Raw genomic sequence first — 27,642 nt, 5'->3', positions numbered from 1 at the left:
GATTTTATTTATTTATTTGACAGAGTGAGAGAGCACAAGCAGGGGGAGCAGTAGAAGGAGAGGGAGAAGCAGGCTCCCCGCTGAGCAAGGAGCCCGATGCGGGGCTCAATCCCAGGACCCTGGGATCATGACCTGAGCTGAAGGCAGACGCTTAACCATCCGAGCCACCCAGGCGCCCCTTTTTATATTTTATTTTAAGTAAGCTCTACACCCACTGTGGGGCTTGAACTCATGACCCTGAGATTAAGGGTTGCTTGCTCTAGTGACTGAGCCAGCCAGACACCCCACCACATTGTATTTTAAAATAATATTCTGCCTCCCCAGGGGGGTGAGAGGGCTTGCACTTGAGGGTGGCCAAAGAGGAAGCAGGGAAATTGGATATTATAGTGATCCTGCCAAAGTGATTTGTGCAGGAGGGCAGGGCAATGAAGGGGTTGGAGAACATGGCCCCTCCCAGCCTGGATAGGGCTCCAGCACTAGCACAGGAAGGCAGTCTCCTGGGGGGATAGGTCTTACTTAAATCTTACTTAAATTTTCCAATAACATCCTCTTGCCAAGGGGTTTTCTGTGAATCTTGGCTTTGGGGGCTGGGTTTTCTTACCCCAAGAGCCTCTCTTAGGGAATGGGGGTTCATAGCCACTGACCTCAGGGGCCAGATGGTGTCAGTTGGAGGGACTTGGCTCTGCAAAGGAAGTGAGGAAGTTTCAGGCCCCCCTGCAAACCTCTGGATGGGCCCCACTGGCTTCTGCCTTTTGCTAGAAGGATTAGCTGGGTTGTAATGAATATGACCCCAGGGATTAGGGAGGGGTGGCTCATTCTTTACCTGGAGTTTGGGCCAGGGCTCTGTAAGGAGCTGGGGTCCAGAAACCTCCGCAGCCTCCATCCTGGGCACTGGGCGCAGGGGAGGCTACTGTACCTCCGTTCTCTGCCTCCTTTGTGTTCCTGGGGACTTAGAAGCCCTTCTCTCTCAGTCCCCTCCTTGAGTCTGGGGAGGTAGCTTGGGCCAACTGAAGGCAGCTGAGCCCTTTCGATCCTAATTTCACTGAGGGTCTGTGCTGGAAGCGTCCTTGGCGTCCCGTTCCCATTACCATCCTCCACTGCACCATTTGACAAAGGTAAACATTGAGGTCCGGGAAAGGGGTGTGACCTGGCAACGAAATCTCAGGTCAGAGGCCAAGTCTCCCAGCGCCCTCTCCAAGAGAACTGCAGCCCCGATTCCAGGGAAGGGAGGGAGGAAGAGCTGGGGCGCCGCTGATTGGCCCAAAGTTCTCTAGAGCCATCCAGTGGGCGGGGAGGGTGTGGCGGGGCTCAGACGCCCCCCACCCCCCACCCCAACCCCTCTCCCCCGGATTGCCCTCATAGGCTCGGTGGCCTGGCCGTTTCTGTTCCCGGTCTTATACCCTGGGCGCGGCCCCGGGGGTGGTCCGCTGCTTCCGCCATGGGCTTAGAGCTCTACCTGGACCTGCTGTCCCAGCCCTCCCGCGCCGTCTACATCTTCGCCAAGAAGAACGGCATCCCCTTCGAGCTGCGCTCGGTGGAGCTGCTCAAAGGTTGGCCTGGCAGGGAGGCAGGCCCTGCGATCGGGGTCGCCTGTGTGCTGACGGACCCCCTCCCGCCGGCGCGGCAGACCGACTGGAGGTGACACCCTCCAGTACGGAAACTGTGTAATCGGTTATCGGTTGTGTCTTTTTCAAGAGCCCCGATCTTTGCCTAGTGAATACGAAACGTTTTTCAAAATACAGGTTGAGGGGCACCTGGGAGGCTCAGTCTTAAGCGTCTGCCTTTGGCTCAGGTCGTGAACCGGGGTCCTGGGATCGAGCCCCGCGCTGGGCCCCCTGCTCCGCGGTAAGCCTGCTTCTCCCTCTCCCACGCCCCCTGCTTGTGTTCCCTCTCTCGCTGTCTCTCTCTGTCAAATAAATAAATAAAATCTTTAAAAAGAAATACAGGTTGAGAGGGAGCAGAGCCGAGAGAGGGAGCAGTGGGGGGCGTGGGTTGGGGGGCGGGAAGGGGAAGTGTGGGGAAGTGGAGTGAGTGCCCCAATACCTCCCCGCCCCCGGGCTTGGAGAAAACAATGAAACTGCCTCCTCATTTCTGAATTGGAGTAGCCTGCACCTCTTGAATGTCTGCAGCTGCCTGCAGAAGAAGGCGGTTCCACCTGGAAATGGTCTCTTTACTTCTACCTAGGCCTGCCTACCTAGGCCTGCCTACCTCGCCTCCACATTTACAGGATCCAGTGGAGGGGCAGGGCTGTAATTGGACCGCAGGACAGTTGGGACAGCAGGCCTACCCTTGGGCAGGCCAGGGGGGAGATCTCTTCTTGTCTGAGCCTGCCCACCTTCTGTCTTTGGTGCCCCCAGCTTGGGCCACCAAGTGCTATGCTGCCACCTTGCTCCACCTTTCCAGCCCTTCTTGGGTTGGGGCCTGGGCACAGAGGCATTTTCTGGAGGGAGAATGGGTAGGGCTGATTCTCTTCACCCAGGAGAAGGGCAAAGAGAACCACAGGTGAGCCTATGGCCAGGCTGGAGCCTGGTTCCACAGAGGCTGTGTGACTCCGCACACAGTAATTGTACCCTCCAGCACTGGCCCAGCTCAAGGAAGGCAGAAGTGTACAGACCTGAGAACCCCCACTGGGGAAGGAGTTTTGAGAGTTTGGCACCGGACAGAAAGAAGAGCTGAGCTGCTGGAGCCTGGGTGACTGAAGAGGGTGGGAGCTCCTGGAGAGAATGAGGCTGGACTGAGGGCTGGGGGCAGGTGTGGTGTGGACAGGGCACCCGGCCAGCTTAGGAAGATGGATTTCAGGGGCAAGCCTAGAGCCCAAGGAGGAGACTGGAGTGTCTGACATATGGATGAATTGGCTGGGGCTGGGGTTGGGGGGTGACTTCCAGCTTCAGGGACTCACCCTCCCTTCATGGCCAAGCTGAGATGCTGCTTGGCCCGGGTTCCCAGTGGGGCTGGACGCAGGAAGGGTCGGCCTCTGGTGGTGTCAGGGTCTGTGATCTGGTGGCCAGTAGAGTGGTCTCTTTCCTGTTGCCCACCTGGATAGGGGCCTCAGAAAGTTGGGGCCTGGATGTTGGGGTGGCGGTGGGGAGAGTCCTCGGCGGGGGGGTGGGGCTCAGAGTTCTCCTCACCAGCCTCACTGCTCTCTCCCACAGGCCAGCAGCACAGTGATGCTTTTGCCCAGGTGAATCCCCTGAAGAAGGTGCCAGCCTTGAAGGACGGGGACTTCACTTTGGCTGAGAGGTATCAGGTCCCCAGGCTGCTACCCAGGCCTTGTGAGACCAGTCAGCCATCCATGTATCTACTGCTGATGGCTTGGATCACGGCTTGTGTGCCCTGAGCACCTGTGGTAGCCCCACCAGGCAGAGGAGCCTGGGGCTAGGAGGAGTTATTGAAGTCATGGCATCCCCCCCTCCAGCCCCTCCCGCCCCTCCAGCCCATAGTATAAAGGAGGAAACTGAAGCCCAGAGAGGAGGGGCTTGCCCAAGGTCACAGGGCCCAGCCTCTTTCCAGGCCTCCTCTCTGCTAACCCAGCCCCCAGATGGAAGGAGAGCAGAGAGCTAAATTTTGAGGAGTAGCTGTACCCTACCACTTCTAGAAATTTTGGGGGCAAGTACTATTGCCCTGGGAGTCAAGAGAGCACCCAGAGAGCTTCAGTGGCTACTTGCTGAGCACCCACCAGGGCCAAGAACCATTGCTGTGGTGCCAAAGCAATGAACAATTCTAAGCCCTTGGCCTCCTGGAGCTCATATTCTAGAAGGGAGGACTGCTAATCTCTGTAAGGTGTAACCCATGGAGAAAATAAATAGGTTAAGAGTGGGGGGCTGTGCAATTTTGAGTAGGATGTTGAGTGAAGGGCCCCTTGAGGAGGAGGCATCTGTGCAGAGACCTACAGGAACAGAGGAGCAAGGTATTTGGGAAGAGTGTTCTGGCTGGAGGGAACGGCAAAGCCAAAGGCTATGAAGTGGGACAATGCCTGGGGGACGGGTTGAAGAGGCAAGACATCCAGCGTGGCTGGGGTGAGGGAGGGGCAGTAAGCAGGGGATGAGGTCGGAGGGGAGCATGTGGGGCCAGGAAGACTTTGGCTTTTACTGTAGGTAAGATGGGGCCATTGCAGGAGTTCAAGCAGAGGAGAGCTAAGATCCAACTTAGGTTTTAAAAGATCCCTCTGGCTGGGGTGAGAAGGCACTATGCTAATCCAGGAGGGAGGTGCTGGGACCTCAGATCAAGGTGGTGGTACAGGGGGACGTCGTGGTCAGTTCTGACTGCCCTTGAAGGTCAAGCCCAAGAGTGTGCTGAAGAGATGGAGGTAGGTGGGAGAGATGAGAACTCAGGCCAGCCTCCAGGTTGGTGACTGAATAGTGATATCCTTTACTGAGGGCACATAGTACCTCTGCGGTAGAGCCAGATTCACGTTCCATTTGGCTTCAGAACCTCTGGTCGTTGGACAGTCCAACATCCATGCAGGCATGGTGCTCTGGCCAGACATGATGCACAGGCCAGACATGGTGGAGGGAGAGGGGAGGGGAGGAGGTCAGAGAGGGCTTCCTGGGGGAGGAGGCTGGAGGCTTTGGGCAGGTAGAGAGGAGAGTGGGACAGGGTGGGAAGCAGTGACCCATCACCTGGGAGGCTTTGTCCCAGCCCCAGGGAGTGTGAAGGGACAGCTGGCCTTGCTCCTGTCGTGACCATGCACGGGATATGGTGGGGAGTGCTGAGTTGCTGTTGTCTTTCAGGAACCATGTTGGGCCCCCCTTCCTCCTGGAAGCTTTCTCTGAGTACCCATCACCCTCCTTCTGAAATCCCAAGACATTTTGTTTTTCACTCGGTGCCCTTAGTTCAGATGATAGGATGACCCAGTGTAGAGCTGTGTGACCCTAGGCAGTCACCTAACCTCTCTGAGCCTCACATTCCTACTCTGCATCATGGTGCAGAGATAGTGTAATGCTCCACCCATAGGAGTTGGGGAAATGTGAGTAGTGGGGGCCAGCCTTCACCTGGGGCCTAGCCCCTGTGGAGTGGCTGAAAAGTGACTAGTACATATTCCTCACCCCCTCCATGTCCCCCAGTGTGGCCATCCTGTTGTATCTGAGTCGCAAGTATGAGGTCCCCGACCACTGGTACCCCCAGGACCTGCAGGCCCGTGCCCGTGTGGACGAGTACCTAGCCTGGCAGCACACAGCCCTGCGGAGTAGCTGCACTCGAGCCATGTGGCAGAAGGTGAGCTATGGCAGGACGGGGACCCTTTGAGGATGCTCAAGGGACAGTGCTTCCGGTTTAAAAAATTCTGTTCAGGCACCTGGGTGGCTCATCCGGTTAAGCATCTGCCTTCGGCTCAGGTCCTGATCCCGGAGTCCTGGGATTGAGGCCCATGTCGGGCTCCCTGCTCCGCGGGGAGTCTGCTTCTCTCTCTGCCTCTGCCTGCCACTCCCCCTGCTTGTGCTCTCTCACTCTCTCGCTCACTTTCTCTATCTCAAATAAATAAATAAAATCTTGAAAAAAAAATTCCGCTCAGACCTGAGGCCTTAGAACACCAAATTCTAGAATGCCAGAGACTCTAGTCCAACCAACTTGTTTCCCAGAGGGGAAGCCAGGGCAGAGCCAGGGAGTGACTTCCCCCAGTGTGCCCTGATTCCTGAGCTGCTGGGAATCAGAAAAATCTCAAACTAGGAAGAAATGAGGCATCATTTCAATAAAGTTGATCTGATTTCTGGGTATTCAAGGATTTCTAAGCCTAAAAACACTGAAAGACTTAAAGAAAAGCCTAATAGATTTTACACATACAATGACATTTTGTGTAAGGAGGAAAGGATTAAACTTAAAACAAGCAAAAAACTGGCAAAGATTTGTTAGAAGTAAATTTTGCGCGCCTGGGTGGCTCAGTTAGTTAAGCATCAGACTCTTGATTTCAGCTTAGGTCATGATCTCAGGGTCTTGGGATCAAGCCCTGGGTCAGGCTTTGCACTGAGCATGGAGTCTGCTTCTCCCTCTCCCTCTACTCCTCCCCCTGCTTTTGCTCTCTCTAAAATAAATAAATAAAATCTTAAAAAAAAAAAAAGAAAGGGGTACCTGGGTGGCTCAGTCAGTTAGGCATCTGCCTTTGGCTCAGGTCATGATCTCAGGGTCCTGGGATCGAGCCCTGCACTGGGCTCTCTACTTAACGGGGAGTCTGCTTCTCCCTCTTCCCATCCCTCTGTGCGCTCTCTCTCTCAAATAAATAAATAAAATCTTTTAAAAAAAAAAAAGAATAACATTTTTTTTAAAGATTCATTTATTTGAGAGAGAGAGAGAGAGCATGCATGAGCATGCACACGCACCCACCCATGAACTGGGTGCAGGGACGGGCAGTGGGAGAGAATCTCATGTAGTCATGTAGACTCCCTACTGAGCGTGGAGCCTGACCGACTGGGCTCCATCTTACCACCCTGAGATCATGACTTGAGCCCAAATCAAGAGTTGGATGCTTAACTGAGCCATCCAGCTGCCCCTGAAAGAAGTAACATTCTTAGTATTTAAGATGCTCTCAGAAAGCCCTCAAACAAAGGCACAGGAGAAAAATGGGCACAGGAAACCAGTGGAGATTTACTTGAAGAACAGAGAGAAATGGTCATTAAGTGGATGAAAATACATTTAACCTAAGTAAGAATCAAGTAAATGCACACTAAAACAGCACACCCATACGATTTTTACCCATCAAATGTACGGATGTTTTTGAGATGTGTGCTCTGAATTGTTATTTGTAAGGTACTTACAAAGGGCTTGGCACACAGTGGGTGCCCTGTTCATGGGAGGGAGCATGAGAAGGGTATGCTCATACTCTGCTGCAGATAGAGTACCACTGTTCTGAAGGGCCCTTGAGCAAAGTGCAGGTTTCTATAACCTTAGAAGTGTCTTCCTCAAGCCTCTCGGGGCTAGAAGAGGAACCCCTTCAAGCTGGTAGGAGCAGGAGCCTGGTGGGTTTGAAGGCAGAACGGAGAGAAGTCAAACAGAGTGAGTATAGACCTTAGGTACTCAAACTGTGGTCCAGGGACCAGGAGCATCAGACCACCTGGGAACTTAGAAATGCAGAGTCTTGGGGCACCTGAGTGGCTCAGTTGTTAAGCGTCTGCCTTTGGCTTGGGTCATGATCCCAGGGTCCTGGGATCAAGCCCTGCATCGGGCTCCCTGCTCCGCAGGAAGCCGGCTTCTCCCTCTCCCACTCCCCCTGCTTATGTTCCCTCTCTTGCTCTGTCTCTCTCTCTCTCAAATAAATAAAATCTTAAAAAAAAAAAAGAAAAATGCAGAGTCTCAGGCACCACCCGGGCATTCAGATTAGGAGGAATGTGCACTTTAACCAGATCCCAGAGGGATTCACATGCATCATCCCATTTGAGAAGTCTGGGGTGGAGGAGGAGGTGGGGAGTGGGGAGAGGGTGACTGCTGCACTGAGGAGGGGCCTTGGGTTGAGGCCTTCATGGTGAGGGTAGTGGAGAGCCATGGAAGGCTTTATGCAGGGGGTGTTATGGGCAGACGGGGATTCCAGAAGTTCCCCCCACTGGCTGCCTTGCATGAGGACCTAGGGAGAGTGGAGGCTGTCCATGTTGGAGTAGAAGATGACGCCTGGGCTGGTGTTGGCTGTGGGTGGAAGGAGTGGGTCAGAGTGAGGAGAAATTTGAAGGCCTGGTGGTAGATTGGATGAGAGCAGGAACTAGGCTAGGCTTTGAGCAGACCCTAAGCCCTCTCTCTGCCTGCCCATCCAGCAGATGATGTTCCCAGTGTTCCTGGGTGAACAGGTGCCCCCTGAGACATTGGCATCTACCTTGGCTGAGCTGGACAGGTGCCTGCAGCTGCTTGAGGACAAGTTCCTAAAGGACCAGGACTTCGTTGCTGGACCTCACATCTCAGTGGCTGACTTGGTGGCCATCACAGAGCTGATGCATGTGAGTGCCATGGGGTGGTCCACTGGGCAGTGGGGTGTCCTGGGAGGGAGCCAATGCTGCCCTTCCTGGTTGTGGGACCCTGGGCAAGTCACTCCCCTCTCTGAGCCTCAGTGTTCTCATCTGTAAAATGGGGCTTCAGACCCTATCCTGTAGCAATACTGAGAAGCTTCCCAGTGTCTCCCAGAGAACATCCAGCTTATTACATGTTGTGGCCAAGGAAGGAAAATCCACCCTGGGGAATTACTCAACCAGGTCATCCTGGCTTGTGCTTGACCATGCCTACCCCCTCCACTTGGCTTCCTCTCCCCATAGCCTGTCAGTGCTGGCTGCCAAGTCTTCAGAAGCCGACCCAAGCTGGCTGCATGGCGCCAACGTGTGGAGGCCGAGGTGGGGAAGGATCTCTTTCAGGAGGCACATGCAGCTGTCATGAAGGTTGAGGATTTGCCTCCAGCTGACCCGGCCATAAAGGAGAAGCTGAAGCCCTCCGTGCAGTGTTTATTGCAGTGAGTGGAAGGCCAGGCTTGCAGAGATGATGGAGACCCTGTTGTCAGAATGAAGAGGTGGAGTTGTCCCTCCCAGGCTGTGAGCAAGACACACTCTCCAGTCTCTGGTCCCTGGTTCCCTCCAAGCATCAGGTCTTCGTTCCTTCTTCTGTCTGTTTCCACACTCCACTCCCGCCCCTTCCACTCTGACTTCGTGTCACCCCTGGAAAGAGCTTAGTAAACACATATTTGACCCCGGCTCTCCTGTGTTTGAAACTTTCCATGGTGCTGAACTGCTCTGGGGCTAAAGTATGAATCACTGAACTTTGCATTCAAGGCCTTGCCCACCCCTCCAGGGCACTCCCTTCTAGTTGCACACAGTAGCCCATCATTTTTAGACCCCTTCTCCCAGCTCCCACCTCTACCTCCTGGCCTTGGCTTAGGCTGTTTTCATTGCTAATAGGGCCTGTCTTCACCTTTGCCCGGTGCCCCTTCTGGTCTTTAGGCATTTGTCACCTTTCACTTCTCCAGGGAGGCTTCCCTGACTTCCTCAGCTCCAGGCCAAGTCAGGTGACACCCCCCCGCCCCCCAGACTCCTTAGCCCCAGTGCCTCCCTCCCCTCAACCCTGGAACAAAGCTGGTTCAACACCCCCTCAACTGAGCACATGTCATAGATGGGGGTCACGCTGGTGAAGAGATGTCTGAATCAGGCATGGCCTTGTTCTCTTAGGTCTCTGTCCTCTGGGGTGATGCTGTCTCCCACAGGTGGGTTGGGTGCAGGGCTGGTTTCTGAAGCTCCTTGCAGGGAGGGAAGTCCCAGGTTAGTTCCTGGCACTCTGGGTGCTGCTGCTGCTGAGGGAACAGAAGGCAAGCTGAGGACAAAGCAGAAGCTGACACCCCATACCCCCGCCCCCCATGGGATATATGTGACATTCCTCAGGCACTCCTGAATGCCCAAAAGGAAAAACAAATAGTTAACTGGAGACCACAATCCTGCAAGACCGGAGTCTCCCTCAGTTTACTTACAAAAGCCTCAGCAATAGCTTCCAGAAGGGAATGCAAATACAATTGAATATCCTTATAACCTGCAGCCCATCGACAGGTACTTGAAGTGGGCAGAATGTAATGTTCCTCCAGAAAGTTCCCAACTGTCTTAATGTTAATGCCTTGCTAGAGGGGAAAAACAACCTTAACTTGACAATGGCAAGGCCTCCGCTATCTTGTAGGTCCTCCTTAGCATATGAAAGTTCTCTTGAAACCTTTTTCCTGACCTCCCCCAACCCCATGGTATATAATCAGCCACCCCTAACAACCCCAGTGTTGCAGCTCTTTGCCCAATGGGGCCTGTCCCCGTGCTTTGATAAACCATCATTTTGCACCAAAGACGTCTCAAGAATTCTTTCTTAGTTGTGTGCTCCCGACACCACCCCCACTGAACCTCACCTATATTCCAAAACCCCATCACTGAGAGGCCTTGCTCTCCCAAGCCTACTCAGAACCTGGCCACTGTCTTACCTGTGCCCCATCCTGGGTCCCAGACTTGCCACCTGTCCCCGTCCTTTCTCCTCAAGACTGTTAGAATCTACCTGTCTTGTGTCCTAGATCCTCTGATATCTTAGTCATCCAATAAACTGCTAATGGGACAGGGTCATGAACAGAGAGCCTCTCAGACTGCCTGCCTTCTCTTTTAAGATTTTATTTTTAAGTGATCTCTACACCCAACATGGGGCTTGAACCTGCAACCCTGAGATCAAGAGTCGCATGCTTTCCCGGCTGAGCCAGCCAGGCGCCCCAAGGCTCCTCTAATGTGCACACTCATATAGGACTTTAGAAGTGTAATTGAAATTATTTATATACACCCACAGAATTTCAATTGCATTTTCATTTACAAGTCAAACAAGTTTGCAACACTGATGAGAGTGCCATGTTTAGCCATATCAACAGGATTTCCATGTTTTTAAAAAATATTTATTTCCGAGAGAGAGAGAGAGAGAGAGAGAGAGAGAGAGAGAGCTCACAAGAGCGGGTGGGGGGGCGGGGGGAAGGGCAGAGGCAGAGGCAGAGGGAGAAGCAGACTCCCTAAGGAAGCCTGATACCAGGCTAGATCCCAGGACCCTGGGATCATGACCTGAGCCAAAGGCAGACACTTAACTGACTGAGCCATCCAGCCACCCCCAGATTTCCATGTTTTGAGTGACACATTTTGTTTTGACCATAAAAATATAGGGTACTGTAAACATGGCTGGTAATTCGACTAGGATCTGACTTTCATCCCTTGATGGACAGTACTTCACTATGAGACAAGGTTGCCGCAGTTGCAAGAGGCCACAAAGGCAGATGTCTTTCAGGGCCAGGTAGGGATGCAGTGAGCCAGAGGTTCTCTGCCCAGCCCCACCTGAACTCACAAGTGTCACCTGGCTCCTGGTCAAGAGAAGCGTAGATTTCTGGGTGCCTGGGTGGCTCAGTTGGTTAAGCGACTGCCTTTGGCTCAGGTCATGATCCTGGAGTCCCGGGATCGAGTCCCGCATCCGGCTCCCTGCTCAGCAGGGAGTCTGCTTCTCCCTCTGACCCTCTTCCCTCTCGTGCTCTCTATCTCTCATTCTCTCTCTCTCAAATAAATAAATAAAATCTTAAAAAAAAGAGAAGTGTAGATCCCTACATATAACGAGAAGTCACCTTACTTGGAAATGGTAGCAACACAGTAAAAAAAAAAAAAAAAATTTAGGATGGAGCCCGGGAAAGGCCCCTACAGGTGTGTATGTTTTGGGTGTGTTCAAACCCCCATTTTGTGAAACGGAATAAAGAAAACCTCATTTACAATAAAGTCGGGAGGCCAGAAGGGGGAACTCTCACACCTACTACTCCTTGCAGCTCTTTGCAACCCCAACAGGAAGAACCCTACCTTGCATTCCCAAGGGAAAGAAGACTATATACTACCAGCAGAGGAAAGAAAGATACCCCCAACCCCCCTGCCCCGTCCAGCCAGTGCGATACTGTCACAACTCAGCCACTGAAACGCGACCACACTCTTTCAGCTTATTCCCGCGGACTTTTTGTTTGTAACAGTCCCAACTCCTCCTTCTCCTCCGTTAAAAAACGTTTCTCTTCTTTGTTGGTTGGACTTGGCTGTGGTTTTGTCTTAGGCTGCGTGTCCCAAATTGCAATTCTCTGCTATCCTCGAAGAACCCAATTTTTACTGGTAAAATAACTGGCTATTTTATTTTCAGGGTTAACAATCTAAATATGGGCTAGGAAGCAGAGGACTGCACCACCCAGCAGCCCAGGAAGCCAGAAAACCCCCGGCCAGCGTGTCGGGAGCCGGTAGAGGCCGGGACACTGTGGGCCGGGCCGTGGCCCAGCCAGTCGGCTTGGGAGACAGTCATACACCTCACTCTTCCCCCTCTCCCCGTCCGGCCTTAGGACTTCCGGAAATCAGCGCCCGCAGAGGAGGGGTGGTGTAGACTATGCAGCCAATCCGGGGGCGCTGTTGCCTGCCCAGCCAATAAGGAGCCTGGTTTCCGTGGCGCCCCGCCCCTGCTGCCTAGTCCGAGACCCTTGGGAACAGCGACCCGCACCCGGTGCGTTCTTTTTCTGCTGCTGTGGCCCTGCGGTTCCTTCTGGCCAGACATGCCGTTCGTCGAGCTGGACACGAACTTGCCCGCCGGCCGTGTGCCCGCAGGACTGGAGAAGCGGCTCTGCGCGGCCACTGCAGCCATCCTGAGCAAACCTGAGGACGTGAGCGTGGGCCGGGGAGCACCCCGCCGGGGGTCGGGCTCTGTCCGCGCCCTGGCGTCCGCACCGCGACCCGGGCTCTTCGTCGCAGGGGTCCCCGCCCGCCAGGCCCTGGCCTCCCACTCTCCCCACCCCTCATGTCTGCTCCGTGCTTCCTTCCTTGGCCCTGACACCGACGTGACCGCCAAGGACCCCGTCCTGAGCCTCTAGCCCTGACCCCAGGGGCCGGCGCTTGTCGGCCCTCGTCCTCCCGGGTCCTCAGCGCGAACTCGGCCTGCACCGGCTTCAGGTGAAACTTTCGTGTTCCCCGCAGCGCGTGAACGTAACGGTGCGACCAGGTCTGGCCATGGCGGTGAACGGCTCCACGGAGCCCTGCGCGCAACTCCTCATCTCCTCCATCGGTGTGGTAGGCACAGCCGAGGACAACCGTGGCCACAGCGCCCGATTCTTCGAGTTTCTCACCAAGGAGCTGAACCTGGGCCAGGATCGGTGCGTGGGGGCAGGGAGAGGATGGGGGCAGTGATCCCATACCGGAGCTCCTTCTAAGGTTGGGAGAAAAATGCATTCCTTGCCCTGCTCAGATAGGCCTAGTGCCCTGGGCCCTCGGATGGTGGGTCCAACCCTCAGAATGGTAGCGGAATTGAATGACTCCCTGACTCTGCTATGGTCCTCTTGACACTTGGGCAAGGCGCGGCCTTGCAAACCTGTTAACATCTGTGCTGTGGGAAGGCTCTACTTTAACAGCTCCCTGGGGCAATTGCCAGAGTCCTGTGGGATGGCCGTGCACTGTATCTGCCTTGGCACTGTGTAGGGTAGAACGTTATTAACCTGACAAAGCTATGGCCATTTATCATCCGCCTTTAGTCTTCACATCTTAGACAATCAAGAATAATTTTCTAGGACAACTTATCCAGGCTGGTTGGGAGGAATTCTGGGTATGTCCTGAGGCTGTGTGACCTTTGGGACTGTAGCCAGCTAGGTCCCGGGTAGCTCCCAGCCTCCCAGGAGGCTCAGGAAGTAGTGGAAAGAACATTGGCTTGGATGTCTGGAGACCTGAGTTCTGGGTCCAGAACAGCTGGGGGATGCCTGGCAAACCTGGAAATGAACCATCTCTGGTTTGTACGCTTCTCTTCTGTGAACAGAGGGAAATGTATTAAATGATCAACCAAGAAGCCTGAACAGCCCCCCAACCTGGGATTCGGTGTCAGAGTTAGTTTTTTTCTGGGTGAAAAATATTCCTGAGCCAAGCCCATGCCTATGAGGAACTAAGAGCATGAGCAGCTTGAAAGAACCTTCTAGAATGGATCCTTTGTTGGCCCAGGAAGACTGGTGAGGAATGGTTATTCCTGGGAGTGCTCAGACCTGGTCCTCAAGTTGGGGTGAGATAATAATTGTAAGAACAATATGTAACATGTGAATGCTTACCGCGTGCCAGGTTATCTCTAGATACCTTATGTGCATCATCCCATTTGATCCATGCAAGCTCTGTCCCTCTGTTCACACCACTTTGTGCAGACATGCCATCCCTGTGAGGTTTACAGATGGGGAAACTAAACCTGTCACACCAACCCTTCGCCTACTACCCTTCAGGTTACCCCAAATATCTTGCTCTTCACCAGGGACTTCCCATCACTTCTGTGAAAGGGGCATGTTTGTTCATTCCATAGACATCAGGGTGGGGGGGGCGGTCACCTTGTGCCTGGTTTTGAGCTAGGCTTTGAGAAAACAAAGGTGGCTGGGACACTGCACATGCCCCCAGGGAACCTGCAGTTTGGAAGTGGGAGGGCTGCCCCTCTGAGTCCACAGAGCATACAGTGACCATAGAGGCTGCTATGTTGTCTGGGGCAGTCACCATCCTGCCCCTGGCTGGCCCACAGTGGGAGATCATTAATGGGATGGGGTAGGTATACAAAATGCCTGCTAGGTTAAGGCAGGCTGGTCTGGGAGCCTATGGTAGGAGTGCCCAGCTAGGCGTTGGAATATAAGGCATTAGCCAAGGAGCTGATAACATTTTTTTTTTTCTTTTTCTTTTTTTCTCTTGAAGGATAATTATCCGCTTTTCCCCCCTGGAGCCCTGGCAGATTGGCAAGAAAGGGACAGTCATGACTTTCCTATGATTGGCACATGGGCATCAGGGCATGCATCTGTCCGCTGTCTGCCCCTTCCAGAGAGGCCTCCTGGCAGAGTAAGGGCCTCGTGGATACCAGCTTCTGGCACTCCTTCATGCAGATGTGCCCGTGACCTCACAGTCATCTTCTTCCCCATTCTCGTGTCAAATAAATGAAGAGACCTTCGTCTTTCTTTTTTTTTTTTCCACCCCACCCCGAGACCTTTGTTTTTCAAACATGATTTCATTATCTCCCTTTGGGGTTCTGGCATTCTGGGTCACCCTGGGCAGCAGGGTTGGTTTATGAGGTGGGAACTTTAGGGAACCTGAGAGGTGGGATGTTTCCTGTCTTCCAGGCCACTGTCTCATGTATTGTATGTAGGCTGCTCAAATCCAAGGGTGGAGGGTGCAGCCTGGAGGTCCTCCTCTCCATGCCCGTGTGCTGGCTGATAGGGCTGGCAGCTGGCCCAGGCTGTGTCTTCCTGCAGATTTTGCTGACCAGATACATGTTCCTGTCCTCAGCTTGGGCTGGCCCATGCAGCTCATAGAATGCTGTGCCCAGCAGGGGAGCAGAACACCTGGGCTTCAGGGACCTCTCCTGGGCATTCCCAAACTCCCATCTTCTCCCATGAGTCTTGCTGAGAATCCTCTGTAGCTGTGCACCTTGTAAAAGCCGTGTTCTGGAATAGCAAGTCTGGAAATGCAATGTCTGCCACTAGAAAAGGAATGAATGCAATTGCCATCTAAATACTATATCACGCTTTCACATTTCAGGGAATATACGGGCAGGGTTGAGGGAGCCCAAAGGGTGTCCTTTTCAGTTTCCTTCCAGATGCTCGATGCAGAGTTTACATGCCATGACCCTTAGACACGTTGGTGAGCACTCTGTTTACCTATAGAGTTGAAAGTCTCATCGTTCTTAGTACACCTGTGAAATGCCAAATTGAGATTTTTTTTTTTTTTAGCCTATGCTGTCAACATGGTAAAGTTAGTTTCCAGTGGCGTGTTCTTGTGCTTGTGGTATTTGTACCTGACCACTACTGTGGACTCTCATTAAAACCTAGCACTTGGAGTTCTTCCCTTTGGCTCCCTGTCCCAAATGTTCCGTCGCTCATTCCCTTTGCCAACATGGGTGTCCTTCCCAGAGGGGCTCAGGGAATGTTCATGGATTGAATCTGAATGAATGGTTGAAGTGCCCAAGGAGGGGTTCAGGCCTAACCCTAGAGGGGACATAAGGCAGCAGCCTCCTATCTGGTCCACCTTAAATGTCTTAGCCCCACTGTAGTGAGAGTGATGTCATCTGCTTGCTGTGGGCGACTGTCCCCTCCCCCTCCACATTATCCCCACTGTGGCCCTGAACTTTGCCCCCTGGTATTACTGTGCTGCCTGAGGATCCTGCATGGCCTGCCCTGTTTCTCACCTCCAAAAGCTTGCCACACAGCTCCCTGCTGCATGGACTACCCTTCCCATCTTTTTCTTTTTTTTTCTTTTTTTTAAGATTTTAGTTATCCATTCAAGGGGGGTGGGGATTGAGAGAGGGCACAAGCAGGGGGAGCAGCAGGCAGAGGGAGAAGCTGGGTCCCCACTGAGCAGGACTCTGGGATCATGACCTGAACGGAACGCACACGCTTACCTGACTGAGCCACCCAGGCGTCCCATGACTCCATTACTTTTGCAACTCCTGGGTATCACAAAACTTTATTGTTCTGAACTGAAGCTATGAGTTCTTCACCATGATTTTATCGTCTTTACGGACGGCCAAAGAGAAAGCCATAGTATCCATTCCTAGTTAAATCATTTTTGCTGGACGCAAGCAACTATGAATTTCAACCACCGCTTGTAAAACCTTTCCCTAAAAGGCATAGCTCCCAAGGGTTTAACCTCTCAAGCCGAGGCCGTTTCCGGAAAACTTTCAATGCTGACTCCTCTTTTCAGGTTTGGAATTCTGTCACTCCTCAGCCCGTTCATTTACCCGATCTTGAATTTTTGTGATTTTTGTTTTATCTTTGTTTCAGTAGTTCATTGTATCTGTGCCTTTTGGGCTTCAAATCCTCTTCAGAAAGAGGTGAGGCACGGGGTATATAAAGGAGAACGCTCCTTCTACCCTGATTCCCCCTAAGTGTTCCCCAAGTTTCCATTGCCTTCAGAGCACCTGTCCCAGGTTGTTAACAAATAGTAACACCGCCCAACATTTAGCGACTGCTCAGGGCCAGGCACCAAACTCTGCGTTTCCCAAATATTACAAGAGGTGGGGGAACAGAGGTCGGAACCTCAAGCCGGCGCTCGGAGCCCACCATAGTTCGAATGCCCAAATGCCGGGACCGGGAGGGTTTACACTCGCGCGCCCGGCTTCACGCAGTCCCCGGCGTCCCCGAGAGCTCGCCCCGTGGGGCGAGCGGCGCGTGCGCCTTCGCTGATTGGCTAGCGGAGCCGGTACCGAAACCAATGGGAGCGCGCCTTATTGTCAGGCGCTCAGCCGGCCGGCGCGGGGGTCGGGGCAGGCCGGCCGTTGCCGTGGAGACGCCTGGTAAGTTCCCGTGTGGCTGGTTTGGGGGCATCCCCCGGGTGGGGGCGCGGCTCTGCTGAACCAAGGAAGGGAGCAGAGGCGCGGGCTTGAGGGGCGGTGGGCGCGGGGCCGCGGCCGGTGCGGACGCGGGGGAGGGGAGCGCCTCCGGTAGCCTGAGTGCCACATTCGGGGAAACCGAGGCTGGAGGGCGGGAGCGGCGAGGCCAGGGCTCTTGGCTTCCTCGCGGGTCTCTTGACGGCTCTTGCCGTCACCCTGGGGTCCCTAGGACGGGCTCCAGCCTCGGGAATAGTTCTCGGTGACAGCAGCGGGAGCCACCATTGATTCTGCGTCTGCCGGGTGTTGAGCCCGGTGCTAACCCTTTACTTCACTTAACGTCCTTTTAGTTCACCTTCCCAGCAGCCCTGCTAGGTGAGTGCTGTTAATAGCGCCATTTATACGGGTGGAAACAGAGGCCCAGATGAGGTGAAGGGTCTTGTCCAGAGTCAGCCAACTAACTGTGTCAGCCCAAGTCTAGACTGAAAAAAAAAATTTTTTTTTAAGATTTTATTCTTAAGCAGTCTCTACACCCAATGTGGGGCTTGAACTTATAACCCAGAGATGAAGCGTTGCATGCTCTACCGACTGAGGCAGCCAGGCACCCGTAGACTGAAAATCTTGAGTGCACTGCTTCCCGGGAGGAGGAGGAGGAGGACCCCAGTTAGGTAGAGCCTATTGACGCTCAGGTGTCTGCACAAGTGATTTTGGAGCCACTGAACTCTTTGGGGCCTGGGTTACTATGGGTCTGTGGTTCATAACTGTGGGACTTAGGGTTTCATGCAGCTAAAGTTCCTTCTATGAGATTCATAACTGTGGTTAGAACTAAAATATCCTTTGAGTGGTCTCCTTTAGAGGTCGGCAAACTTATGTTTTAAGTGTAATAATGCTTATAATATTAATATAATTATATCATAGTATGTTGTGAATATAATAAGCGTATTTATAATAGTGAGTATTTTAGGCTCAGGGGGCCTACTCTGTCTACTCAGTTTTGGCATTGTACATTGGATACAGGCAGAGACAATAGGTAGGCGGGTGGCAGTGCTCCAATAAAATTTTATTTATGGACACTGAAATTTGAATCTTATGTAATTTTTATATAATTTTCATGTGTCATGAATTTTTTCATCCATTTCAAAATGTTAAAACTGGGGTGCATGGGTGACTCAGTTGGTTAAGCTTCTGCCTTCGGCTCAGGTCATGATCCCAGCAGCCTAGGATCAGCCCCAAATCCGGCTCCCTGCTCAAGCGGGGAGCCTGCTTCTCCCTCTCCTCCTGGCTTGTGCTCTGTGTCTCTCTCTTTCTCAAATAAATAAATAAAATCTTAAAAAAAAAGTCAAAACCATTCTTTGCTCCTAGGCTGTACAAAAACGGTAGGCTGATTAGCTTGCTGACCCCTAATCTAGCCCAAGACCTCATAGGATGGAGGAAACTGAGATTCAGAGAGGGGTCTCTTATGCCAAGCTAACCACACAGCCGGGAAATAACACAACTCGGCCTAAACTCTAAGCTTCCTGACTCCCAGACCAGAGCATGTCAGGAAACACTACTGCTTATCACTGACTGGGTCAAGGTGCTGAGGTACTTAAGGTGTGCTGTTCTTTATCATGTGTTCTTAAGGCCATGGAAACCGTGGTCTAAAGAGTTTGGACATTTGTGACATTAAACTCCTAAATGTGCTATTCTAGGATAATATGATTACTGGGCTGGGAGTCTGAGAAATGAATAGATATTTTCTTTCTTTATTAAATGGCTGCTTTTTTTTTTTTTTTTGGCTCCTTTTAGTGGGTTTCTGGGATTTATGGTGAATAATACAGACATGGTCCCCATCCTCACATTGCTTACAGATGATGAATACATAATCTCAAGTGCTCAAGTGGCTATTTCTTTTTAAACTGTTTATTTTAAACTAATTTTAGATTTAGAGAAAAGTTGCAACAATAATACAGTGTTTCCTTATTTCCTTCACCCTGCTTCTCCTAATGTTAACATCTTACAGAAACATAATACAACTATCAAGAACAGGAAACTAATATTAATACAATATTATGAACCCAGTTGTAAACCTAGTTTGAATTTGACTAGTTTTGCACAATGTTCTAGTTTCCACTCTATGATTCTAACTTCCCATATTGTATTTAGTTATTGCTCCTTAGTCTCCTTAGTCCTTAATGATCACGTAGTTTTGTCTTTCTTAGCCTTGATATTTTTCAGGAGTACTGATCAGTTATTTTGTCTAATATCCCTCAACTTGGATTTGTCTAATGTTTTCTCATAATTCATGTGTGGTTATGCATTTTTGGCCAGAATAACAAACATTGTGTTGTCCTCAGTGTATCATATTAAGGAGTTCAAGATGCTGATATGTCTTATCACTGGTGATATTTATCTTCATTGCTTGGTTTAGTTGGTGTCTGCCAGGTTTCCATACTATAAAGTTACTATCTTTCCCTTTAGTAAGTATCTTGGGGGAAATACTTTGGAAGGATGGGAATTCTGGTTCTCACAAATTCATGCCCGCTGACCATAGTTAGCATCCATCTGTGGGTCTCTGTGGTGTTTGCCTAAAGGTAATTACCTGTTTCTTTCTTTCTACATTTATTAACTCAAATTCAATTAAAGGAAGAGCTAGCCCTTCTCTCATTTATATGTAATAGTATGGGCCCCATAGATACTCATTTTATTCCATGGGTTAAAATCTAATGTTACCATTATTTTGTTCACTGTTCTGGCTTTGTTTGTTCAGGATCTCCTTCAGGTTAGCTGCTGTGTCTTCTCAACAAACCCTCATCATTTTTTGGAGCATTTACTTATTTTCTGGCACCTCAAGATGTTCCAGACTCATCTTGTGTTTTCTCTGACCCAAACCTGGAATCACACTTCTTGTTGTCTTTAGCCTTCTAGTATCCCATCAAGATACTATTCTCCACAGTTCCTTAGGTTAGTTCTTTTCTTCTCATACCCTTCAGTGTGGTTATGTAATTTGTAATACAGTAGGTTCATTGTTAACGTTTGTATTTCATTTTGGGTTCCCCGTAGATCTCAGTTGGTTTTAATTATTTTTTGACTGGGAAACATGACTGTGGTTCTAAGAGTAAGAACTGTAACAAAGGTATACTCAGGGAAGTGTCACTCCCTCCCCCACCCCTGCCACCTTGTTCCTGTTTTCCCCTACCTTTCACCCCTTTCCCACTGATCCCCTGTAGCTAACTGATCTCTTTGGTGTCTGGATTATCCTTTCTTTTGCACAAATGAACAGGTGGTTGTGTATTTTCTTACATCCTCTTCTTTCGTATATGAAAAATGGCATGCTATAGATAATTGTGTTTGCTTTTTTCACTTAAAAATATGTCTTGAAAATCACCCATATGTGTTGATAGAGATCTTATTCATTTTTATTTATTTATTTTTTAAAAAAAATATTTATTTGACAGAGAGACAGTGAGAGAGGGAACAAGCAGGGGGAGTGGGAGAGGGAGAAGCAGACTCCCCGCTGAGCAGGGAGCCCGATGCAGGGCTCGATCCCAGGACCCTGGGATCATGAGCTGAGCCGAAGGCAGATGCTTAATGACTGAGCCACCCAGGCGCCCCTAGCATGATGCTTTCACGGTTCATCCTGTTGTCAGTAGTCTATTATTTTTTATGGCTGGATGATATTCTATTGTATGGATATACCACATTTTATTTATCCAATTATCAGTTGATAGACATTTGGATTGGATCTACTTTTTGGTTATATGAATAATGCTGCTATAAACATTTCCTCATTAATTTTTACAGCTACATATTATTTCATTGTGTGGATGTACCATAGTATTCATCCACTATACTATCGATATCCATTTAAGTTGTTTCCAGTCTCTTGGAATTGCAAACAGTGCTGGAATGAATAACTCTTCGTATACGTATTTCATATTGTTGGAGGTACCTCTCTAGGATTGATTCCTAGAAGTCGAATTGCTGGGTTGAAAGGTAAGGAAGGGCATTTGTAATTTTGTTAGCTGTTGTTAAATTCCCCTCCAGAGTGGTTGTGCCAGTTTGCATTCCCATCAACAATGTATGAAAATAGTGCCTGTTTCCTGACAACCTCCAACATGGTATGCTGTTAATTTTTGTGAATTTGGATTTTTGTGAGTGCAATAGTGCAATAGAAGTAGCGTCTCAGTGCTATTTTAATTTGCATTTCTCTAATTATGAGTGAGTATGAACATTTTTTCATATCCTTGAGAGCCAGTTGTATGTCTGTTTCTGTGAATTGTCTATTCATATAGTTTCCCTATTTTTCTATCAGGTTTTTTTTTTCCTTTGCTTGTGGTATAATACACTTAATATGAAATGTAATTTTTAAACTATTTTTAAGTGTACAGTTCATGGCATTAAGTACACCCACACTGTTGTGCAGCCATCACTACCATATGTCTTCCAGAACTTTTATTTCCATCTTCCCAAACTAAAACTGTGTACCTATTAAACACTCTCCATTCTTCCCTTCCCCCGGCCCTTGGCAACCACCATTTTACTTTCTGTCTCTATGAATTTGACTGCTTTAGGTACCTTGTATAAGTGGAATCACACACTGTCAGTCTGTGCTGGCTTATTTCACTTAGCATGTCCTCAAGGTTCATACGTATTATACCATGTGTCAGAATGTCCTTCCTTTTTAAGGCTGAATAATATTCCATTGTATGTATATACCACATTTTTTTGAAAAGTAGGCTCCATGACCAGTGTGGAGCCCAACGTGGGGCTTGAACTCATGACCCCAAGATCAAGACCTGAGCTGAGATTGAGTCAGATGCTTAACCGACAGACATCCAGAAGCCCCTTGTTTATTCATTCATCTGTGAGTGGACACTTGGGTTGCTTCTACCTTTTGGCTATTGTGAATAATGCTGTCTCCCTCAGTTTTTAAGAGCTCTTTATGTGTTTGTCTACAGTATATGTTGCAAATATTTTCTTCCAATTTATCAGTTGACTTTTGACTTTTTTTCTGATTAAACATTTTTTTCTGATTAAATCTTTTTTCAATTTTATTGAGATATAATTGACATACAGCACTATACAAGTTTAAGGTATATAGCATAATGACTTGACTTACATGTATTGTAAAATAATTATCACAATTAGTTTTGCTAACATCCATCATCTCATCTCACCTCATATAGATACAAAAAAAAAAGAAAAGAAAAAATGTTTCTCTCTTGTGATAAGAACTCTTGGGATTTACTCTCTTAACTTGCAAATAAATCATATAGCAGTGTTTAACTCTAATTATCATGTACATTATATCCCTAGTACTTATTTATAACTGGAAGTTTGTACCTTTCGGCCACATTCATCCAGTTTTCTTCCCCACCCCTTCCCTACCTCCTGCCTCTGGTAACCACAAATCTGATATCTTCTATGAATTTGGGTTGTTTTGTTTTTATTTGTTTGTTTGGTTTTTAGATTGCCGTATAAGTGAGATCATATAGTATTTGTCTTTCTCTGTGTGACTTGTTTCACTTCGCATAATGCCCTAAAGGTCCATCCATTTTGTCACAAATGGCAGGGTTTCCTTCTTTTTTTATGGTTGAATAATATTCCATTGTGTGTGTGTATGTGTGTGTGTGTGTGTGTGTGTGTATGTACGTACATATATATATACACATATGATTATGGATCCATAGATGGACGCTTACATTGTTTCCATGTCTTGGCTATTGTAAACAATGCTGCTAAGAACATGGGTATGCAGATATCTCTCAGACATGGTGTTTCCATTTCCTTCAGATGCATTCCTAGAAGTGGGATTGCTGGATCATATAGTAATTCTATTTTTATTTTTTGAGGAACCTCCATTATTTTCCATAGGAGCTGTACCAATTTATAGTGCCACCAACAACACACACGGGTCCCTTTTCTCCACATTCTCACTGGCGTTTGTTATCTCTTGTCTTTTTGGTGATAGCCATTCTAACAGGTTTGTGAGATGATAACCCCTTGTGGTTTTGATTTGCATTTCCCTTATAATTAGTGATGAGCACCTCTTCATGGACCTGTTGGCCATATTTTATTTTCTTTGGAAAAATGTCTAGTCAGGTGCTTTGCCCATTTTTATTGGATTATTTGGGTTTTGTTTTGTTTGTTTTTTTGCTATTGAATTTTATGAGTTCTTTATATATTTTGGATATAAACCCTGATCAGATATATGTTTTGCAAATATTTTTCTTATTTTATAAGTTGTCTTCTCCTTTTGTTGATTGTTTCTTTTCCTGTGCAGAAGCTTTTTAGTTTGATGTAGTCCCACTTGTTTGTTTTTGCTTTTGTTGCTTGTGCTGATGTTTTTGTCATGCACAATTTAAAACATTTTTATGTAGTTAAATATATTAATTTTTTTTTTTTTTTACTGCCTCTGGATTTTAGATCATTATGAGAAAGACTTTCCATGTACAGGGTTAAAGAGGAAATCATCCATGTTTTTTTCTAATATTTGTCTGGTTCCTTTTCTTTTCTTTTTTTTTTTTAAGATTTTTTATTTATTTATTTGACAGAGAAACACAGCGAGAGAGGGAACACAAGCAGGGGGAGTGGGAGAGGGAGAAGCAGGCTTCCCGCCTAACAGGGAGCCCGATGCGGGGCTCGATCCCAGGACCCTGGGATCATGACCTGAGCCGAAGGCAGACGCTTAACGACTTGAGCCACCCAGGCGCCCCATGTCTGGTTCCTTTTATTTTCATTTAGATCCCTAATCCATTTGGAATTTATTTATGTATATGGTGTGAGTTAAGGATCTAATTTTATCTTTTTCCGAATGGCTACCAATTTTTCCCAGCGACTCTTGTTACAATGTTCATTTTGATTCCAGTGATTTGAGATACCACCTTTGTCATATTTTACATTTTCATATGTACTCGAGTCTAATTCTGAACATGGTTTCTCTATGCATGTGCCACTACCACAGTTTTAAGTACTTAGGCTTTATATAGTATTCTTTAATGTGTGGTAGGGCTCATCCCCTCCTGCAGCTTTTCTTCACTGTTTTCCTAGCTATTTGTACATTTTTGTTTTTCCATATGAACTTTAGTATCAACTTGTGTAGTATCTTGTTGGTGTTTTTATTTCTATTGCATTCATTTCATAAGTTAACTTAGGGAGAACTGACATTTTTATAATGTTAAATCCTGTCCAAGAACAGAGGATGTCTTTCCATTTGTTCAACTTTACTCTTGTATCTTTTGGTAGTATTTTAAAATTTTCCTTGCATAGGTTGCACATTTCTTGTTAACTTTATTTCTAAATATTTAATCATCTTTGTTGCTATTACTAACAGAACTTTTCTCTATCATAATGTCTTCTGTTTATTTTTTGTTTATGTGAAAACTGTTGATTTTTGTATGTTAATTTTGTATCATGCTACTTCATTGAGTTCTTTTAAGTTTTATTGTTGATTTTGGGGTTTTCCAGGTATTCTATTATATTGTATAAAATTAACAATTGTTTTACTTCTTTTTTGTTTTTTAAGATTTTATTTATTTATTTGACAGAGAGAAACACAGCGAGAGAGGGAACACAGGCAGGGGAGTGGGAGAAGGAGAAGCAGGCTCCCCACTGAGCAGGGAGCCTCATGTGGGGCTATGACCCGAGCCAAAGGCAGATGCTTAACTGACTGAGCCACCCAGGTGCCCCCATCTAAATTTTAGAGTCACTTTGTCTATAACTACAAAAAACTCTGCTGTGATTTTGGTTGGAATTGCATTAAATCTATATATCCCTTTGGGAAGAATTGGTATCTTTACTAGGTTGAGTCTTTCAGTCCAAGAATATGGTATGTCTTTCCATTTATGTAGGTCTTCTTTGAATTCTTTCATTATTGTTTTCTAAGTTTCAGAATATAGACTGTATGTATTTTTTTAGATTTATACCTAAGTATTTTATTTTTTTGGAACTATTATAAATGACTTTTTTTTTCCTTTCAATTTTGATCTCCAGTTGTTGCTAGTGTATAGAAATACAGTCACTTTTTTGGGTGTTGACCTTTACCCTGTGGCTTTACTACACTCACCTGATACTTCTAGGGCTTTATTTTATAGATTCTTTGGGATTGTCTATGTAGACAATTATGTCATTTGTGAATACGAGTGGTTTCATTTCTTCCTTTCTAATCTCTTTGCTTTTACTTCTTTTTCTTGTTTTATTGTAGTGGCTAGGACTTCTAGTACACTGTTGAATAGGAGTGATGAGAGTGGACAGCCTTGCCTTTTTCCTTATCTTAGGGGGAAAGCATTCAGTCTTTTATGGTTAATTATGATGTTAGCTGTAGGGGTGCCGTGGGTGGTTCAAGTTGGTTAAGTGTCCGACTCTTGATTTTGGCTCAGGTCATGATCTCACGGTTGTGAGATCGAGCCCTGCATTGGGCTCCACATTCAGCATGGAGTCTGCTTGAGATTCTTTCCCTCTCCCTCTGCCCCTCTACCTGCTCTCTCTACCCCCACCCCATCTGTCTGCCTCTCTCTCTCAATAAATAAATAAATAAATAAATAAATATTTTAAAAAATTATGATGCTGGCTGTAGCTTTTTTGGTAAATGCCTTTTATCAGATTGAGGAAGTTTCCTTTTATTCCTGGTTTTCTTTCTTTTTTTAGATTTATTTATTTATTTATTTTAGAGAGATAGAGCGTGTGCATGAGTGGGAGGTGCGGAGGGAGAGGGAGAGGGAGAGAGAATCTTAAGCAGACTCCGCACTGAGCATGGATCCTGATGCCAGGCTGGATCGATCTCATGACCCTGAGACCACGACCTGAGCTGAAACCACGAGTCAGACACTTAACTGACTGCATCACCCAGGTGCCCCAATTCCTGGTTTTCTAAAAGTTTTCTTTCTTTTTATTAAAGATTTTATTTATTTGTCAGAGAGAGAGTACAAGCAGGGGGAGCAGAAGGCAGAGGGAGAAGCAGGCTCCCCACTGAGCAGGGAGCCCTATGCGGGACTTGATCTCAGGACCCCGAGATCATGACCTGAGCCAAAGGCAGATGCCCAACCGACTGAGCTACACAGGCGTCCCTCATTTTTTTTTTTTTTAATCACTAATGGAGAACATAGTGTGTGATGATCATGTGCAGTAGGGGCCACATCAGAGGGGTAGGGGTCAGGGAAGCTCCTTGATGAAGCCCCTTTTGAGTTGGGATGGGAATGTTTCTCTTCACTCAGGAATGTCATAGTTCACAGTGTCACCTAAGCCATCGGTGAGCCGTTCCTCTGCATGGCTTCTGCAGCTTGGCTTGTCATACAAGGGGTATCCTGTGAATGACAAATGCTGGTCTTGGAGAAAGATTTGACTGAGAAATTAACTATGTCTCCCACTAAAACAGACAAGCTGCCTAGATACCACTCATCTGCTTGTTCATCCCTTCCTTTCTGGAGCACCTGTTTTGTGCCAGACATGGAGGTGCAAAGATAAATAAAACAGGACTATTTGGGAGCTTAAAGGCTGGTGGGTGGGAGAGACCCAGGGTAATTCCAGGGTGGAGGTGAGAGTATGTAGGGGAAATTGAGAAAGAACCTGCTCTTGCTGTATTAAGTCAGTGTAAGATTGTCAATTTTGAAAAGCTGTTTTATTTTTATGTCTTAGGTAAAAATTCTTATATGTACTGATATTTAAAAATCCAAGGTCAGTTTCAAGATAGTGATTGCTATGTACCATTGTGGCAAAAGTAAAAGGGATAATACAGTCCACGCTGCAGAGTCCCTGCAGTTACATCTCTCAGTGTGTATTGGAGTACCGTATTCTGGCTCATTCTTTCTTTTGCTACTGGGAATTGAAGGGGCTGAGGAAGAGTGGTAATGATAGGATAGAATTGAGGGTCTGCGGCAGAGGGGATCCTGGTCTCATGGGACTAATGTACATGATGAGTCATTGGGAGGATCATTTTTAAGGTTCCTCTTGAAATATTATGTGGACACTCACAAGTATGCCTCAGTTCCAGTGTGTAGCTGTGTCCAGCCTTCCCGCCTGCCAGCCTTAGGAGATAAGCATTATCATACCCATTTTGCAGATTAGGCTGAGGCTTAAGGATTAGGCTGATCTGCCCAAAGTCGCAATGCTAAAGAGGGACGAAAATATGACTCTAAGCCCTGTATTCTTTCTTTCCAGAGGCTGTTTTGAGTTTAAGTGAGATAACACAAATGTGCCTTGTAAGTGTCTGGGATGGACTATAGCAGTAGAAGTGTGGAGGGTACTGTATTTTTAGATTAAATTAAAGTTAGCACAGGAGCCCTTTTCGGTGGGGACAATTGGCTTGAGTTTTAGCATGGAACAATTTCTAAAGAACCAGGAAGCCTTTTATTTTTTCTTCAGCACCATGGGCTCCGTGAGGGTCTTCTGGCCCTGATCATAGTGCCCAAGGAGCTTTTGTTTCGAGGAATCTAGGGGCTTTCTTTATGGAGGCAGGTGGGCAGGGACTTGGGCAGCAAGTGGGGCCAGAAACCTCTCTCTCGACTTGGAGCTCACTGTTTTTCCCCTCCGACTTGACTGGTCATCTTACATTCAGTCTGTTCTGAGGAGGTATCTCCTGTCAACTCTGAAATGTGACCTACACCCATCCTGCTCCTGGGTGACACAGAAGCCCCAGGGGAAGGCACTGGCCCATCTAGCACAATCCCAGTGGTTGTTGGGTGCCTTCCTGCAAGGTGCTGCTGAGGCAGGAACAGGTAAGCTCTCCTCCTTAAGCAGTAGGTTGCCCCCGGCATGATGGCTGTATTGATGTTCTCCCACCTATGGATGTGGGTCCTGCTGCTGCCACACAGAGACCTGATCTCTCAGTCATCCTTGGGTCCTCCTCTTATTTTTCTCTCCATGAGGATT

General features: G+C 48.2%; 3 protein-coding genes across 11 annotated transcripts in view; all 3 read left to right on the top strand.

Annotated features, from left to right (window-relative positions):
* The first annotated feature begins 280 nt into the window (after positions 1-280).
* Positions 281-9,254, top strand: LOC113913185 (glutathione S-transferase theta-3-like). 4 transcript variants are annotated; one of them, XM_027577254.2, is made up of 5 exons: positions 281-1,550; positions 3,153-3,240; positions 5,064-5,214; positions 7,734-7,913; positions 8,226-9,254. In XM_027577254.2, the coding sequence occupies exons 1-5, from the start codon at positions 1,439-1,441 to the stop codon at positions 8,418-8,420; spliced, it is 726 nt and encodes a 241-aa protein (XP_027433055.1). In that variant the 5' UTR covers positions 281-1,438; the 3' UTR covers positions 8,421-9,254. The 4 variants fall into 4 exon arrangements, with proteins under 4 accessions (XP_027433055.1, XP_027433056.1, XP_027433058.1 ...); XM_027577255.2 differs by having other exon boundaries at positions 287-1,550; positions 7,737-7,913; positions 8,226-9,253; XM_027577257.2 differs by lacking the exon at positions 281-1,550 and adding an exon at positions 1,807-1,845 and having other exon boundaries at positions 8,226-9,253.
* A 2,689-nt stretch (positions 9,255-11,943) lies between these two features.
* On the top strand, positions 11,944-14,424 carry LOC113912686 (D-dopachrome decarboxylase). The gene is made up of 3 exons (XM_027576275.2): positions 11,944-12,130; positions 12,441-12,616; positions 14,172-14,424. Exons 1-3 carry the CDS (start codon positions 12,023-12,025, stop codon positions 14,242-14,244), a joined length of 357 nt encoding a protein of 118 aa, XP_027432076.1. The 5' UTR covers positions 11,944-12,022; the 3' UTR covers positions 14,245-14,424.
* Positions 14,425-16,709: 2,285 nt separating this feature from the next.
* CABIN1 (calcineurin binding protein 1) overlaps positions 16,710-27,642 on the top strand; it is a 152,254-nt gene continuing 141,321 nt past the window's right edge. For 3 of the 6 annotated variants that reach the window (XM_027576452.2, XM_027576447.2, XM_027576453.1), the window contains exon 1: positions 16,710-16,761. The gene's annotated coding sequence lies outside the window, so the exon portion shown is untranslated. Of the gene's footprint in view, positions 16,762-16,917; positions 17,170-27,642 lie in introns of those variants that run through there. The other 3 variants (XM_027576449.2, XM_027576448.2, XM_027576451.2) reach the window with 2 other exon arrangements.

The sequence above is a fragment of the Zalophus californianus genome, chromosome 14, assembly GCF_009762305.2.
Source record: "Zalophus californianus isolate mZalCal1 chromosome 14, mZalCal1.pri.v2, whole genome shotgun sequence".
NCBI classification, from domain to species: domain Eukaryota; kingdom Metazoa; phylum Chordata; class Mammalia; order Carnivora; family Otariidae; genus Zalophus; species Zalophus californianus.
This window is presented reverse-complemented; position numbering and strand designations above follow the sequence as displayed.

What these genes read in the sequence shown, in the direction of transcription:
- LOC113913185 (XM_027577254.2), top strand. Translation starts at nt 1,439, where the DNA reads ATGGGCTTAGAGCTCTACCTGGACCTGCTGTCCCAGCCCTCCCGCGCC. An exon ending in CTCGGTGGAGCTGCTCAAAG is followed by an intron (nt 1,551 to 3,152) that starts GTTGGCCTGGCA and finishes TCTCTCCCACAG; the next exon opens with GCCAGCAGCACAGTGATGCT. An exon ending in GACTTCACTTTGGCTGAGAG is followed by an intron (nt 3,241 to 5,063) that starts GTATCAGGTCCC and finishes CATGTCCCCCAG; the next exon opens with TGTGGCCATCCTGTTGTATC.
- LOC113912686 (XM_027576275.2), top strand. Translation starts at nt 12,023, where the DNA reads ATGCCGTTCGTCGAGCTGGACACGAACTTGCCCGCCGGCCGTGTGCCC. An exon ending in TCCTGAGCAAACCTGAGGAC is followed by an intron (nt 12,131 to 12,440) that starts GTGAGCGTGGGC and finishes TGTTCCCCGCAG; the next exon opens with CGCGTGAACGTAACGGTGCG. An exon ending in CTGAACCTGGGCCAGGATCG is followed by an intron (nt 12,617 to 14,171) that starts GTGCGTGGGGGC and finishes TTTCTCTTGAAG; the next exon opens with GATAATTATCCGCTTTTCCC.